The sequence below is a fragment of the Chelonoidis abingdonii genome, chromosome 13, assembly GCF_003597395.2.
Source record: "Chelonoidis abingdonii isolate Lonesome George chromosome 13, CheloAbing_2.0, whole genome shotgun sequence".
NCBI classification, from domain to species: Eukaryota; Metazoa; Chordata; order Testudines; family Testudinidae; genus Chelonoidis; species Chelonoidis abingdonii.
The window spans coordinates 19,477,416-19,494,374 of NC_133781.1; the positions used below are offsets into that span (position 1 = coordinate 19,477,416).

The 16,959-nt window shown below is 49.4% G+C and overlaps 1 protein-coding gene across 1 annotated transcript; it reads left to right on the forward strand.

Annotated features, from left to right (window-relative positions):
- The first annotated feature begins 6 nt into the window (after positions 1–6).
- RSAD1 (radical S-adenosyl methionine domain containing 1) lies at positions 7–9,452 on the forward strand. Its single transcript, XM_032785054.2, has 9 exons — positions 7–108; positions 2,314–2,447; positions 2,881–3,085; positions 3,386–3,751; positions 4,276–4,339; positions 4,528–4,675; positions 5,585–5,639; positions 7,388–7,491; positions 7,568–9,452. Exons 2-9 carry the CDS (start codon positions 2,389–2,391, stop codon positions 7,674–7,676), a joined length of 1,110 nt encoding a protein of 369 aa, XP_032640945.2. The 5' UTR covers positions 7–108; positions 2,314–2,388; the 3' UTR covers positions 7,677–9,452.
- Positions 9,453–16,959: the final 7,507 nt, after the last annotated feature.

Consider the following 16,959-nt stretch of genomic DNA (forward strand, 5'->3'; position numbering starts at 1 on the left):
GTCCTGCTGGCCGCGGCCCTGCGCTGCGTCCGAGCACCGCGCAACTGGAAGCATCGGGCGCAGCAGCCGCCCAGCGCGGAGCCGGTCCAGGCGGCCCTCTACGTGCACGTGAGTGCGGGCCAGGGAAGCCCGAGCTCGCGGGGGGCGCGCCCCGTGCCCGTGTGAGTGCGCGTGCCAATCCCCGTGGCACACGTGTGCGCTATGCCTTGTGTGTGGCCGTGCAGCGTGTGCCCGTGTGTGCGCCTCTGGCTGGTGCCCCGTAGGGCCGGGGGGGCTCCTGCCACCTCGTGCGTGGCGGGATGTGTGTGGAGGGGAGCTGAGGCACAGGGAAGGGGCGAGGGATGGCCCCTCTGGATGTGGCCGATCACTCTAGGGAGTGGGATGGGGCTGTGGTGCGGCTCCAGTCCGTTTCCTGTGATCCCATCCTGCTCTGTATTGTTTGGCCTCCTGGGCTGCAGTCCGGGTGTGCAGGTGGGTTGGGCTGAGTCCTGTGCAGCAGGTGGTGAGGGCTGCGCAGCTGTGTCCGCACTAGAGTTTTAGAAGGTGTGAGGAGGGGTGTGTGACTGAGGCCTGGGCACTGCAGGTCTCCAAGGGACCAGCTGTAGGGGTAATGCCCAGCTCAGGTGTGCATGCACTAACATTGGTCAAGTTAGTGTGCTAAAATAGCCGTGCAGGCTCAGCCAGCACCCCCATGCAAGCTGAGGTCCTGGGGCACGTGCCCAGGTGGCGAGACCAAGCCGCCCCTGCCAACACAGTCACCCAGCTATTTTTAGGTGGGGACTGGAGCACAGCTTGCACAGGTCCGCTTACCCAAGATGGGAATTACACCTCCCGGTTGCAGTGTAGACATATCCTTAGTCAGGACAAGGCTTTGACCTGTATGAGCCTCTGGGTCTTAACTTCCGTACTATTGGGAATGTAAGATGGTGCCATTTTTCCTGGGAAGATAACTTCCCCTGGATTTGCAGTGAGGTCTCTGATATAATCTATGGCGTAGGTCCAATAGCTGGCAGTCGAAGCTAGACAAAGTCAGACTAGAAATAAGGCACAAGTTATTTAGCAGTGAGGGTAGTTAACGGTTGCAACAACGTACTAAGGGTGGATTCTCCATCACTGGATACTTTTAAATCAAGACCGGGTGTTTTTCTAGAAGTTCTCTAGCTCCCGGTGGGGTTTGATCTTGGCTGGTCCCTGGGCACTGCCGTAATACAGTAGAATCTCAGAATTACAAACACCAGAGTTATGACCCCGGTAGGGTTGCCAGGCATCCAATTTTCGACCAGAACGCCCAGTCAAAAAGGGACCCTGGTGGCTCCAGTCAGTACTGCTGACTGGGGCATTAAAATTCCGGTCAGTGGCACAGCAGGGTAAGGCAGGCTCCCTGCCTGCCCTGGCTCCACGTGGCTCCCGGAAGCAGCGGCATGTCCCCCCTCCAGCTCCTAGGTTCAGGGGGGCCCGGGAGCTCCATGTGCTGCCCCCACCCCAAACACCAGCTCCCATTGGCCAGGAACCACGGCACCTGGGAGCTGTGGGGGTGGCACCTGTGGACAGGGCAGCGTGTGGAGCTGCTGGGCCATCCCTGTGCCTAGCAGCCAGAGGGGGGACATGCTGCCACTTCTGAGATAAGCGCTGCCCGGAGCCTGCACCCCTCACTCCCTCCAGCACTCCATTCCCCTGCCCTAGCCCTGAGCCCCTCCTGCCCCCAAACTCCCTCCCAGAGCCTGCCCCCAACCCCTTGCCCCAGCCCTGAGCCCCCTTCCTGCCCCAGTCCAGTGAAAATGAGCGAGGATGGGGGAGAGTGAGTGACGGAGAGAGAAGGGGATGAAGTGAGCAGGGGCTGGGCCTTGGAGAAGTAGCAGGGCAAGGGTGTTCGGGTTTTCTGCAGTCAGAAAGTTGGCAACCCTAGACCCCAGTCAACCACATACCTCATTGGGAACAGAAAGTGTGCAATCAAACAGCAGCACAAACAAACAAAAGCCAGTAAATACTGTGCTGTGTTAAATGTAAACTACTAAAAAAAATTAAGGGAAAGCAGCACTTTCTTCTTCTTAGGAAAGTTTCAAGGCTGTAAGAAGTCAGTGTTCAGTTGTAGCTTTTGAAAAAACAGCCAGAACATTTTGTTCAGAGGTACGAACAACCTCCATTCCCGAGGTGTTTGGAACTCTGAGGTTCTACTGTAAACATATGAATAATACAAAGAGGAATGAATTCAAGGAGCCCTGTGACCAGTGTCGTGCGGGAGGTCAGACTAGATAGTCACAGTGGTCCCTTGTGGCCTTAGAGTCTATGACTCCTCCTCCCCGTGTCTCTTAGTGGCCGTACTGCCAGAAACACTGCAGCTACTGCAACTTCAACAAGTACATCCCCCGGGGCCTGGACGAGGAGTCCATGAGGAGCTGTCTCACTCGGGAAGCCCAGACCCTGATCCGCCTCAGCCAAGTCCAGAGGTGGGTCCTGGGCAGGAAAGGGGAGAGCGGCGGTTGGGGGAAGGGGAGGTAATGTGGTTCTTTGTGGCTTTGCACCAGAGCCCTAACTGCAGCCAGGGAAAGGGGCATGTGGGAGGCAGAGATTGTGAAATCCACCCTATTGTATTCCACAAAGGCTGCGCTGGCCTCTAGCTTTGAAACCGACCCAGAGTGGCCGGGGGGCTGGGTGTGGCTTCTTTCACACCGTTCCCCTTTCCCGCTGTGGTAGGAGCTGAAGCTGGGTCATTGCACTCGGAGTCCAGTGAGGTATGAGGGTGGGGATGTCCTGCCTGAAAGCAGGTGTCCCCTGGGCCGTGGGAGGAGGATTCCTTCGCTACAGTGAGTCTGGAGGTAGCCTGCATAGCAGTCCATTCACCCTGTGAGACTCTGGGCCTCTGTCCCCTCTACTTGGCAGGATCAGCTCAGTGTTCTTCGGTGGGGGCACCCCAAGCCTGGCCAGCCCGCTCACCATTGCTGCTGTCCTGGAGACCGTCTCCCGCTGCGCCCACTTGGCAGCAGATGCCGAGATCACTCTGGAAGCCAATCCCACCTCGGCAGGTGCCTTGCGGCTCTCAGGATTCCGGGCGTCGGGCGTCAATCGCCTCTCCATTGGCATCCAGGTGAGAGAGCAGGAGATTTCCCCTCCTTATCCTTCAGGCACATTTCCCCTCCTGCCCACCATGCTCCTCTCTCAGGGACACTCTCTACCTTCTCCCACAGACTCCTGCTCTATCTTGCTCCTTCCTTCACCCCCTGCTGCGCGCTCTCCTTCACTCTCTTTCTCCCTCTTGCTGTCTCCTCACGTGCCCTTCTCATCCCTTTCTGGGGCTTCCCTGTGCTCCCTCTTCCCCCCGCCCCCCATCATCTCTATACCAGGCAGCCTAAAGCCCCTCGCCGCCTGTCATTCTCATTCTCTGCAGTCCTTGGACGACGTGGAGCTGAGGCTCCTTGGGAGGAACCACACAGCTGATGAGGCTCTGGGGACCTTGGAAGAGGCAAAGAAGCTGTTTCCCGGCCGCACATCCGTTGACCTCATCTTTGGCCTCCCTGGCCAGAGTGTTTCCTCGTGGGCCAGAGGGTTAGAAGAGCTGCTTCAGCTGTGTGATGACCATGTGTCTCTGTACCAGCTGACACTGGAGAGGGGCACCTCCCTCTTCAAGCAGGTCCAACGGGGCTCTCTGCCCATGCCCAAGCAGGAGGTGGTGGCGGAGATGTATGAATCTGCCCGGGAGATGCTGCGGGACATAGGATTCCGGCAGTACGAGGTCTCCAATTTTGCCAGGAACGTGAGTCCCTCTCCTCAGCCTGTCCCTTTTGCGGTATGTCCCAGATCTAAGTGGGGGAGAATAAACCCAAATAATTCAGAATTCAACTGGTGAGAGGATCTGAGTTCCCCAAGTAGGGGACGTGTTCCGGGGTGAGATATGAGGGAGCAGACGCGGGCCCAGGGGAACTCTCTCTGGATGTTGAGGACAAGTGCTGAGTATTCCCTCTGCTAGCAATGTGTGCTAAGATTCCCTCTCAGCAGGGAGCCGGGGTGCACAAGGAAGCTGCACTGTCTTCTCAGCCCAGGAGAGAGATGGGAAGCCCAGCACTGAAGGGGAAAGCCCTGCTTACTGTGCACACTGTGAGGAAGATAAACTCAGAACCTCACATGATAGGCCTGATCCTGCTAGGTGCTGAGCACCTGTGAGTCCCGTTGAGTCCAATAGGGAGTCACCGTGCCGGAAGCCTTGAGCATCTTGCAGGAATGGATCCAAAGAGATTTGATTCCTGTTTCTAGCTTACTGTGTGTTGTTTTCTCCTCCAGGGGGCGCTCAGTACCCACAACCTGTCCTATTGGCAAGGCAGCCAGTACATAGGGATCGGGCCAGGTGAGGTCCAGTTGAGGAAGCTCATCCTCTCAGGGTTCTGAATGATGACTGACTCTTGCAGGCACCATTTCTCTCCCCCCCCCCCCCCTCAACAGCCCCATGGCTCTGACCCAAGGGGCAGTACTGCTCTGGGGGTAATGAACTCCAGCAGGGAAGGGATTCTGTAGAAATGCCTGTCTTTATCCTAGGAGCTCATGGGAGGTTTGTGCCGCGAGCACGTGGCGAGAGCCTTCGGGAAGCCAGGATACAGACCCTGGAACCGGACAGCTGGATGAAGGAGGTGCTGGCCTTTGGACACGGGACCCGGAAGCGGACTGTGCTGAGCCAGCTGGAGGTGTGAGTATTGGGGCAGGGCCAACAGTCGGCTCACCCCAAGTGGTGTCTGACTCCTCCTCCTCAGCATCTTGGTGCATGTGGCCTTTCCGGCAAGCTACTGAGATACAATAACCTGGGGTGCAGGGACTGTCTGGGTATATCTCACCATCGCTTCCCTGCCTTTGCAGGGCCTCGAGCATTGATACACCTTGGTCCTCCCCGTTCTCTGCTTGTGGCACATATTGGGTCTCCTGTGGACTGTGAGACTTTGGGCTAGTTTTGGTTGTTGGGTTTAGTGTGCGGCTGTCGGCAGGGCCGGCTTTAGGAACTGCGAGGCCTGATTCGAATACCCGGCGGCGGTCTGGGTCTTTGGCAGCACTTCGGCGGCTGGTCCCTCACTTGCTCTGGGTCTTCCACAGCACTGAAGGACCTGCTGCCGAAATGCCACCGAAGACCCAGAGCGAGTGAAGGACCCACCGCCAAAGTGCTGCCGAAGACCCAGACTGCCGCCGGGTGAATACAGTTTAAAAAGTTAGGCGCTCTTAGGGCGCGGGGCCCTCTTTGGCGCAGGGCCTGATTCGGGGGAATTGGCCTAAAGCCGGCCCTGGGTGCTAGTGGTGGCCTGTGACATGCAGGAGATCAGGCTAGATGATCTGGTGCTCCCTTCTGGCCTTAAACTCTATGATTCTAACTGAGCGGGAGCCCGATCCTGCCGTTCTCCTGCTGGCTAAAGTATGAAGGACGATGGGAGCTTTGCCAGCAGGGCTGCAATCTCAGGCCCTTGAAGGAGAAGAGTGTGGACAGCCGTTTCCCACCTGCTCTCAGGTGCTCCCCTTTGCCTTCCTGGCATCTTCAGCCCCAGATGCAGGACTGCCTTCTGGAGCCCCCTGGAGACCTCGCAGCCCTGCAGCATCGCTCTTTGTGTTGTAGGTTGGAGGAGGTGTTGGTCCTGGGGCTCCGCACAGACACAGGAATCACACACCAGGTGAGAGCTGGCTCTTTGTTGTAGCAGCCTGCCCTGTGGGGGTTTGAACTCTCCAAGCATAGCTTTTGCAGCTGGCAGCGGACAGGGCCAGTAAGAGGAGCCATTTCCAAGGAGAGTTCTGGTCAAGTGCTGCATGTGGACTGGCTCGGCAAGGAGTGGTCTGTTCTCTGTTGGGATTCTGAGCAGCTCTGGAACTCTCCCAGGGATTCCCTTAGTCTGAATTGCCAAGGTGTCACCTCCTGGCCCAGTACAGCTGGTCTTGGCTGAAGGCCCCAAGGAGCAGATGTTTAGAAGTATTTAGGTGCCTACAGATGCAGGTGGGCATTTGAAATCAAAGGGAGTTATGTACCTAGTAGCTTTTGAAAATCCCACTAAGTGCCTCAATGCCTTTGAAAGTTTGGTCCAAGGTCATCAAGTCCAAATGGTGAATTCGGTAATTCCACAAACCTTTACAGTCAGGATACAGGTCCCGGTCCCAGTCACATGTGGTAGAACAGGATTTAATTGTATATGGCACCTTTGATATTGCAGTCTCATGCTTGGATCACACACTGCTGGGCACAGTATACAAAGTCCAGTAGAACCTCAAAGTTACAAACACCAGAGTTACGAACTAACCGGCCAAGCACACACCGCATTTGGAACCAGAAGTATGCACCCAGGCAGCAGCAGAGACCAAAACCAGTTCGGCACTGTGTTTAAACGTAAACTACTAAAAAAATAAAGAAAGCAGCATTTTTCTTCTGGATAGTAAAGTTTCAAAGCTATATTAAGTCAATGTTCAGTTGTAAACTTTTGAAAGAACAACCAGAACATTTTGTTCAGAGTTATGAACATTTCAGAGCTATGAACAACCGCCATTCTGGAGGGGTTCATAAGTGTGAGGTTCAACTGGAAATGCAGTTTACAATAATAGATGCTGACAGTGCAGTGATTGTGAACCGTCGTGTGCTTAGCAGCCACTTTCCCACAGTTGAATGGTAGAAACTGTTCATTGGCCAGGACTCATGAGTTGTCTCTGTCTCTAGTCTTTGTTATGAAATATCCTGAGCTCTTGAACTCCCAGCAAAGACAGACAGAAGGTATCTCTGTTTAACGCCTCCCCACAAAGGGCAGCGCATTCAATACTGCATCCCTACCACCAAGGAGTGCAGCATCAGCCCTGGCTAGGAACCTGAGTCCCGGTGCGTGAGACTTGGCAGACAAGTTCTCCCACCCTTTAGCCCTGACTTCTAGGGGTGAAGGAGGAGTTCAGTCTCTACTGAGCAGTCAGCCCTGGTCCGTTAGAGGCAGGTGTATTACCCACTGGGCCATGCAACCGGCTCCTTGGACTGCATGCCACAGCCAGAAATTTAAAGGGGCTGCTGTTTAGCCTCCTTTTTTAAAGGGCACCTGGAGATGCAAATCTTGTCATTTAGGCAGCTGGCACCTCTGATTTCTCTGTGCGATCGTAGCTTTCACACGGCCCCCGTCACTGCAGCATCAGGCACAATCAGGGATTGAACCGTCTAAATTAAGGGTGCAAAGCCATGTGAGAACCTTTTTGCAGGAGCAGTGCAGATGCAGAAAGGCAGGCAGCCCTGAGAAAGGCTGGGCCTCTCCAAGAGGCTCACACCCTTCCCTCTAGAGCTTTGTGTGGAATTTGTTATTAGGCAGGTGAAACTAACCCACAAAATAAAAGATCAAAGCCCCAATAAAGTGTATCAAGTCAGGATTTGCAATGAATCTCTCCCTTGCTTCCCTACCAGCACTGGCAGCAGTTTGCCGCCAGCCTGAGCCTGTGGGACATGTTTGGAAGTTCAGAGGAAGTGAAAGAGCTGGAGGATCAGGGCTTGCTGCTTTTGGACAATAGGTAAGGGACAGACTCTGGCTGTGGGAAGGCCCTGTTCTCTGATGGGCGGGGTGATCCATGTCCTGCTTTTTTCCAGGGGGCTCAGGTGCTCTTGGAAAGGTTTGGTGGTGCTGGACTCTCTCCTACTGACCCTTCTCAACCAGCTCCAGCAGTCCTGGGCAGACAGAACAGCCCATCGGATCTGAAGCTACGCAGCTGTCAACCAAGAAGCAGCAGCCTTCCCAGCAAACTCCAGCAGTCCTGGATGGACAGGCCAAACCCAAAGATGGACAGATTTTCCATCCAATCTGGAAAGCATTTCAGCAGGGGAGGCCGATCCTAAGTGTCCAAAGGAACAACATGGCTCTTGGCTGAAGTCAGTTTGGAGTCCTCGGTTTGCAAAATCCAGGACGAGGACCGAATCCAGGCTTGGAATAAATTGGTGGTTTTGGCATCTGCTTGTAGCAGAGAGGACGCTGGTATTTTTTTTTTATGTGCATAATATTTTCTCAGTGGCTGCTGCAGAAAATAGGGTAAAAGCATTTTAATTTTAGATTGAATGGAAAGATACATAATAGTGTGGGTCTCAGTGACTTTAACTCTTTGAATGAGGAAAGTCAGTCTCTTCTCTGCAGGCAGCATGCGATACTGTCTCCGTCCAGCAGATGGAGAGGAGTGAAGCAGAAATACCGCAATATCAAACCCCGTGGAAGGGCGAGCAGATCATTTCCTGCCCGAGGCTCTGGACTGAACTCCCCATGGTCAGCGCAGGTAACCAGGACCAGCTAGAGCTACCTCTCATTCTGGCTGAGTTTTCGGAATCCCTCTGCTTCATGCCCACTAATAATGCATGTGGGTGCGCCTTGCTCTCTGTCCCCCTGGCCTAGCTCTGTAATTCTTTAGTAAGATAGACAAGTGAGCTAAGGGCTCCCTTGCAAAGGCTGTTGGTTATTCTCTTTGCCTTTCCCTTGGACTCTGCAGAGTAGCTTGCTGGGTTCGGCAGCTGCCACTCAGTACAGAAGCAGGGCACTGCAAGTCTGACTCCGTCTTTCCCTTACTGGCCTGGATCCCTGCGCCACAACCAGAGGGGATATCACAGAGACACACTTCCCCCAACGCCGGAGAGCTGGGAAGGTGCAGATTATGCAGCCAAGAATAAAGACATTATTGAGCCCCATTTTCTACCAGGTGCATTAGCGCCCGGGGTATCAGTTCACTTCTGGAGGGGATTCAGTGCTGCTGTGACAGTGCTGGGGAATGAAGTGCTTTTTGCCCACTGAACAGCCACAGCACAGGCACTGGCGGGACAAGGCCCGCCTACCCCATCCTGCTAACACGCCATAGCCCTGACTTTGTGCTAAGAGGAGAGTTTGTCTTCAGTGGCCCTTTCACCCCTTGGCCTCACTGCTAGAGAGCTGTCTTCAGATGGCAATTCATATGACAGTAGCACCTAAAGGCCCCCATCAGGATCAAGGCCCCATTGTGCCAGGTGCTGTACATATACATAATAAGAGACAGTGCCTGCCCTGAAGAGCTTACAGTCTAATCAGACCAGACAGACAAAAAGTGGGAACGGAAACAGAGGTCACACAGCAGGTCAGTGGCAGAGCCAGAGTAGAACCTGAGTCTGCTGAGTCTTAGTCCAGGCTGCAGGACAAGTGTCCAGCCTAGACATCACTTCCCTTTTACACCAAAGCAAATACAGATATTACTGCACAGAAACTTGTGCTTCATTGTGATCCTTGCATTCCCCGTGCGGAGGAGACACACAGGTGAGTGCCACATGTCTTGGATCAGATTCAGGCCCATTATATTATGCCTAGCTTTGGTGAAGAGCTGTGCAGCTATTGCACGTTCCTCTGGTCTCTGTCGAATGCAGAGTGAAGAGCTTGGGCACACTTGCTGATCTAATCGGGTGTTCTGATTGCTACATTCTTGAGTAAGAAGTTGTTTTGTTTTTTTTAATAAACCAGCCTGCAATAGTTTGCCTCTGACTTAGTCTGGTAATTGCAGTTTAGCTGTAAGGTCAATATTTGGATCCCGTAATAGATTACTCGTGCAGTTTTCAAGACCTGGTGGCAGTTATTCAAATAGAGAGTAATCATTATAAAATATGATCTTGATTTGATTTGCAATTTGTCATGACTTCCTGGAAGATGAAGAGGTCAACAGAAAAGCAGATTACCTGGCAAACAAGAATCAATACCAAACAAGGGTTCTCTGAGTGCTTTATAATGGATTCAATTCCATACTGGCTAGGCAGCAGCTCTGAGGGCAAAAGCACCAGACGTTCTGCAATGAACAATAGCTTGTACATAGTCCTGGATCATAGAACCTGCTTTCGATAGAGAGGATGTGAAAGCTGAGAGGCTTCGGTTAAATGTGATCGTTCTGTGCCCCCAGAGATGGGTAGAAGGGATCGTAGCTTATACAGCTTGAATTTACCGCCCCTTTCATTCTGCAGTGTCGGGCTATCATCAGCCTTGGGAAGGAGAAGTCCTTGTGTGGCTGTGGAACATTTTGATTGACCCTCTGGCCCACAGACAAGAATGCTACAGTGTCAACAAAAGTTTATGTTGTGCATTCAGCGGTTCCAAAATCAGATTAAATCCTGGGGCTCTGCCCTAGATATGTGGCTGCATGAACTGTATTTAGACTTTTTATAGGTGTTATTAAAGATACTAAAGAAATTTAGGTCCAAAGTTTGCCTGACACCTTCATTGTTATAATCGATGGGGAAAATCTCTCTGCATCCTTACAAGCTGAGGGCCTGTCCTGTGTCAGGGATTATGAGTAAGCCATGTGCCAGAACAGCTGTAATTATTTTGCATTGTGAATTCTAGGTCTATGTTTCAGATGTTTTCGTTTTGCCTTTTCCCATCCTCCACTGCTATTCTTAGCCCAGAGTGACTAAGGCTTTGGCTACAGTGGACTTTAGTCGGTAAAACTTTTGTCATTCAGGGGTGTGAAACACACCTCTCCCCCTCCCCGAACAACAAAAGTTTTACCGACAAGAAGTGCTGGTTTGAACAGCGCTTTGTCGGCATGATTGCTCTCTGCCGGCAAAGCTACGGCTGCTCATTGGGGGGTGGAAGTGTTTTGTTGGCGGGAGAGACAGCAGCTATACTGCGCGCCTTTTAGTGGTATGACTGTAGCAGCATGGCTGTGTTGTGAAAATGTGCGTCGTGTAGACATAGCCTGGGAAGTAAAATTCTGATTGCTACTGCAGAAATAAGGAATTTATTATGATTTATTTGTTTTTATTACACAAGTGCTTAGAGACATGCCTGGCATCAGGACCCCATTATGTTAGATGTTGTCTAGACACAGAGTAAGAGATGGACCCTGCCTCAAAGAACTTATATGCTAAATAGATGTGACAGATAAAGGGTGGGAGATAGGAAGTGAAATACACCGGACTCTCGCTAGAACGCATGTCTATATAGCACAAATTTGCATATAACGCCGTTGTGGCCATGGATCCCAAATTTAATTACTTTAATTGCAATTCATTTTAATATAGTCCCCGTGTTAACACGGTACTGTGCATGGATCCCAAATCCCGCGTTCTAGCGAGGGTCCAGTGTAATTAAAGGAAATTCCACTTGCTGCCATCTGTGGCTTTTGCTGAGGAGTCTCCTGCAGATGTAAGTTAGGCAAAATTAAACTATCTTCCCCATAAGAAATTTGCATGGCCTGTTGGTCTTGTCAGATGGCCTCACTTTGACTGATTTGGAAAACAAATGCCATTTTTCACATTTGCTGATCAGCTGGCGTATGGCACCTATGAATGGATTCCATAGGAGGCAGAATGTTCTTTTAAAAAAAAACTATCAGTTGGCTAAGGCTAGATCAACCCTCACCATGCTGTGGCAAAGAAGTGACTTTGTTAACATTTTGCCCTCCATGGCGGTGGGATCCAGAGAAAATAGTGTTCTTCCTGGTGATTTCCAAGACTGTTTATGTAATTGATTACGCTAATGAACAAATAAGGACATTACCAAAATCAGGCAAGCTCCCCTCCCCTCCAGTAGGAGTATAGGTGAGAGAAACAGGAACAGAGTTTGCCAAATGCCACTGGACAAATATTGTGCATTAAGTTACACCTCCACCATCCTCTTGACTTTAATGGGCATAAATGAATCCAGATGCGTCCAGAATTGGTAGGGAAAGAAATGTTGAGCCTTTGAGAAGAAGCTATATGCAAAGGAGTACTAAAATCAGTACACCAATATTTGAACCGTGTCCCTTTGAGAAAAGCACACTGTATGGATTGCTATTACTATTTTTGTGAAATCTATCATAGCCAATGTCAATATATTCACATTCAGATCTATTATACTATGGGCACGGAAAATTCCTGTTACCAATAACTATTCTACATCCACATTCAGGGCCTGATTCAAAGCCCAAAGAAGACAATAGAAAGACTCATTGATGTCAGTGGGTTGTAGATCAGGATTGAAAAGGGCAAGAGAGCCCTTTGTTGGCAGATGAGAAACAAAAGCATGCGTCGCGTGATGCTGTTCTCACTCATCCCAGTATATACTATTGATTTGGAGTTATTCCTGATTTACACCAGAGTCAGTGAGAGAAGACACTGCGGAAGAATAAACATCTGATGAGAAGGGACATAAATATGAAGACTAAATTCCAGCTCTTAAAAACTTACATTTGGTCTGTGTTAAATTACAGCTGTGAAATATGGACATTCAAACAATTGATAATAAAGAAACTACAATCCTTCACATTATGGTTTACAGAATTCTGAAACTTATCACAGATAGACTGTAACCAGTGAAAAAGTATTGCAGATGACTAGAACTCCACAAATGCTAGTGAGAGATCTGATTAAAAGGAAGATTTGATTTGCAGAGCATATTTTAAGAGGTTCAAGCAGCAGTGCATGTTTATGGGCACTGGAAGGGAAAGTTGATGGTGGCAGAACATGAGGCAGAGAAAGAAGATTTTGAGTGGTGAGATGATATCCTGGGTGGATTAAAAGGACTGCTCATCTACAAAGAGGTTAGAAGAGGACCATACAGAATGGACTACCATTGTTGCAAACCTTCAGTAATGGAGATGGCACAGAAGAAGTAGTAGTTGACATGAGGGCACATTATTTTTAAAATCTTTTAATATAATTCACAATCAGTCAAACATGTTTCAGATCATTACAGTTGTTATGTCGATGACGTCATCTGCTTGACAGAGAAGGAAACTGGAAACCAAGAGAGCGGGGTTCTGTTCCAGGCGCTGTCACTGATGCATTGCTTGACCTTGAGTAAGGCACTTAACCATGGTGTGCCTCAGTTTTACCAGCTGTGCAGTGGGGATAATACCCAAAGTGCTTTGAGATCCCCAACTGACAGGTGCAGTCGAAGCACATAGCATTAGCACAGTCCCACTAAGGAAGGGGAAATAAGACACCTGAAAGGAATGCAGTGAGGTGATGAGGTGCAAGGGCCCAATTATTCCTCATTGACACCTTGATTGTCATTAATTAGTGGCCTAACAGGCTGAACTAGTAATTTCACCCACTTCCACTGATTCAAATGAATCTCCACTGGTGCTTCCTGAAGTGAGGAGGAGTTTGCCATCCAGGTGAGATCCATGAGTAAGCCTTCCCTGAGTCAGTCTCACTGAGCCTAAGAAGCAGTGACTCATGGTAACAGTCTCTGACACGTTCCCCTCATTATCAGCCTGCTGGATGCCATTTGGTCTTTGCTTTAGGCAAAGGGGCCAGTTACCTATGCGCTGCTCTGTGAAGTGGTAAGGAATGCACTTGGGGCTGGCAAGCTTCCATCAGTGCTGATAAGAGCAATCCTTGAATTTGTCCTTCAGTATGCGCTCTGTGTGGTTCTGGGAACAACCAGGGGGACAGTAGAGGGTGACGTATGCCGGAATTAAAGGGTGAGTGCTTTGCTAGAAAGAGTAAAAAACCTGAGTGCGTCAGCCCGAACTCTCTTTGAGGGAGAGAGTGTCAGAGGACATGGTTTCCCAACTTACAGTGCATATCTGGGACCAAGATAAGGCCACCCAAACTCATGTCACCCAAGGCCTTCAAACACTACGTAAACCCAGGTGCCTTGAGCTGAAAACCCTTTAGCCTGAGCCAGTACAAGGTTTCTGAGGTAAATATAGGGGGACTTGCTTCTGTTTCCCTAATATAAATCTTCCCTTTCCCTTTTTAGCCTAATCCAGGAAATTCCCATTTGGGTTAGTTGCTGAAGATTTGTTAGTGGACATTTTTGAAGCGGGAACATGGACTCTCCCTCAGCCTGGGCTGCAGAGAAATAGTTTTGCAGTGCTCTGTGCCTTTGACATGAGGAAGCTCTGGGTGTAGGGAGATGCAAGGCCTCAATTTGCACATACAAGTGTGTGTTGGTGATGGCACTGAGAGGCATGAATCCCCTGAAGACATTCCTAGTTTCATTCAAGGGCTGTAACTGGTGCACCACAGCTGTTACCTTAGGAAATTTTGAACAGAGCAGAAATTAGCATCGGTACCTATTGGAAGGCAAACGCCACATTTGTCCCATTGTTCTCAGTTGAAGACAGCTTCACTTGACCAAGCAGATCAGTCACATAAGGTCAATCACAACCACACTGTACTCATCACTGGAAATTGAGCCTAAGCCTCAGCCTGCTCTTTTCCTCCAGGTGTTTGCTCCACATCCGGATGAACAAAACAGGGATGGGCCCTTGAGCCAGATGAATGTACTTGCCTGGAGAATCTTTTACAATAACTGTCTATCATGATGCTGCTGAGCAGCGCAGGTGAGAGGAACCTTCTGTCTGACAAGCACGTAGTGCATGCTGGGACCTTTAATCACTCTCGGCTGTACTGCTAAATTATAAAGAAGGGTCGATGCCATCTGCTTCATTGGTGGGCCCTTGGGCTTCCAGCAGGCTGCTAATGTAGTCCCTCTTTGGGCAGTTTAGGTGCCTTTGGCAGAAAACAAATATCTTTGGAATGAGCAGCAAGCTTCCTGTTGTAACTTTCTTTGGCCATGACCTGGTAGCACATAAATGCTTGCAAGGGCATTTTGCACTGAACTCTGGCAGCATTCCCTGCTTTGTGGATGGTGGAGTTATCCACACCAGCAGCTCTGTTTCATGAAATAAATTGCAAATAAATATTCAGAAGGGGACATTTCCTCCAGCCATGTCCTTGAGCTGTTGTCATGAGTTAGGGGTTTGTACCCACCATTTTGAGAATATTGAGTATTTGGTCTTCTGTTCATGCTCATCAGCCAAGTAGCCAGACAGCGTGTCCATTTGCATTAGAGTTGGGATTTCTTTGAGAAGAAGCAGAAGATCCAAATATCTGACTCCAGTCACCTACTCCAGGAGAGGCCCAACAAAGAAAGTAACAGAACGCCACTAGCCATCACCTTCAGCCCCCAACTAAAACCTCTCCAGCGCATCATCAAGGATCTACAACCTATCCTGAAGGACGATCCCTCACTCTCACAGATGTTGGGAGACAGGCCAGTCCTCACATACAGACAGCCCCCCAACCTGAAGCAAATACTCACCAGCGACCACACACTACACAACAAAAACACTAACCCAAGAACCTATCCTTGCAACAAAGCCCATTGCCAACTGTGTCCACATAGATATTAAAGGGACACCATCATAGGACCTAATCACATCAGCCACATCATCAGAGGTTTGTTCACCTGCACATCTACCAATGTGATATCTGCTGTCATGTGCCAGCAATGCCCCTCTGCCATGTACATTGACCAAACTGGACGATCTCTACGCAAAAGAATAAATGGACACAAATCAGATGTCAAGAATTATAACATTCAAAAACCAGTCGGAGAACACCTCAGCCTCCCTGGTCACTCAGTTACAGACCCAAAAGTCGCAATTCTTCAACAAAAAAACTTCAGAAATAAACTCCAATGAGAAACTGCAGAACTAAAATTAATTTGAAAACTTGACATCATTAAATTAGGCTTGAATAAAGACTGGGAGTGGATGGGTCATTACACAAAATAAAAACTATTTCACCATGCTAATTTTTCCCCTACTGTTACTCACACCTTCTTATCAACTGTTTGAAATGGGCCATCCTGATTATCACTACAAAAGTTTTTTTTTCTCCTGCTGATAATATCCCACCTTAATTGATTACTCTTGTTAGAGTTGGTATGGCAACACCCATTTTTTCGTGTTCTCTGTGTGTATATATCCTCCTACTGTATTTTCCACTGCATGCATCTGATGAAGTGGGTTTTAGCCCACGAAAGTTTATGCCCAAATAAATTTGTTAGTCTGTAAGGTGCTACAAGCACTCCTCATTCTTTGTGCAAATATCCTGAAGGCATTCAGTCTAGGAACGCCTCATTATTACTCACATCCTCTCAAATGAAATTAACATGGGGTGACAGTGTCAAAACCTGCTGTGGTGAAGACAGGTTTTTCAACAGGAAAGGTTTTATGAACTAAGGCCTGGCTCATGTGGGTTGCTAAGCACCGTGTGTTGTTGACTTCAGTGGGAATTGGGGAGACTACAGTGTTCAGCAACTTACAGGACTGGGCTTTGAATTCTCCTTTAATTTGTCAGAAATGATGTCTCTTGATGGGATGCTCATTGCCAAACTAATTAGTCAGAGAACCCCAGGATACATGATCAAAACCCGCCAAGAATTTGCTGTAACCCTCTTGCTTTATCTTAAATCAGTTTCTCAATATTGGAAAGCACCACGTTGCAAGACACTGTGATGAGATAAACTAAAGCAATTATATTTTGGGTCACCAAATGGTGCTGGAAGTAAGGTATAATGCAAAGCTCTCAAAAGCTGAATCTGAGAGACCTTTAAAGTGTACGATGAAGAAGATGGAAATAATAAAAAGGCACAGCAATAAATAGCAGTGGAGGAAGCAGGGAAAGAATGTGCCATTCATTTAATTGGTGTAAAGTTTGATATCACCTTGGTTTGAAAAATCAATATTTCTTATCTCTTAACATAACGCACTAATAGCGCCTTGTTATCGTGGATTGAGGAGAGGTAAAATTGGAGCTAAAGTGTGGCCTAAAATGGATGAAAATGAGCACAAAAGAGCTACATCCTTTTGTGTGGTCAAGAACTATGGTGCTATGAAGAAGAGGTGAATCAAATCCAGCTCACGGGAATTCTGCAATCTGCTCTGCTGCTATCATAATTAAACATAGGGTCAGGCCCAGGGAAATCACTGGGCCAAGCACGCGATGCTTCAGTATGAGCCAGGTGGCACTTTATTATGGAGGGTGCTGTGCATCCCACAGTTCTGGAAGATCCTATCGTGCAATGATCAGTTGTGAGCCAAGCAGCACTTTAAAACCAGGGAGATGACAGGTCCCAGAATACAATCCCCATCTTTAATGTGGGGGGATGGGGCAGACTTTGAGAGGGCAGCCTGCAGCAAGGATAAGTCCCAGCATGGACTGCACCATCTTGAGGAAAGCAAAAAGCATTGCATGTTGGGATC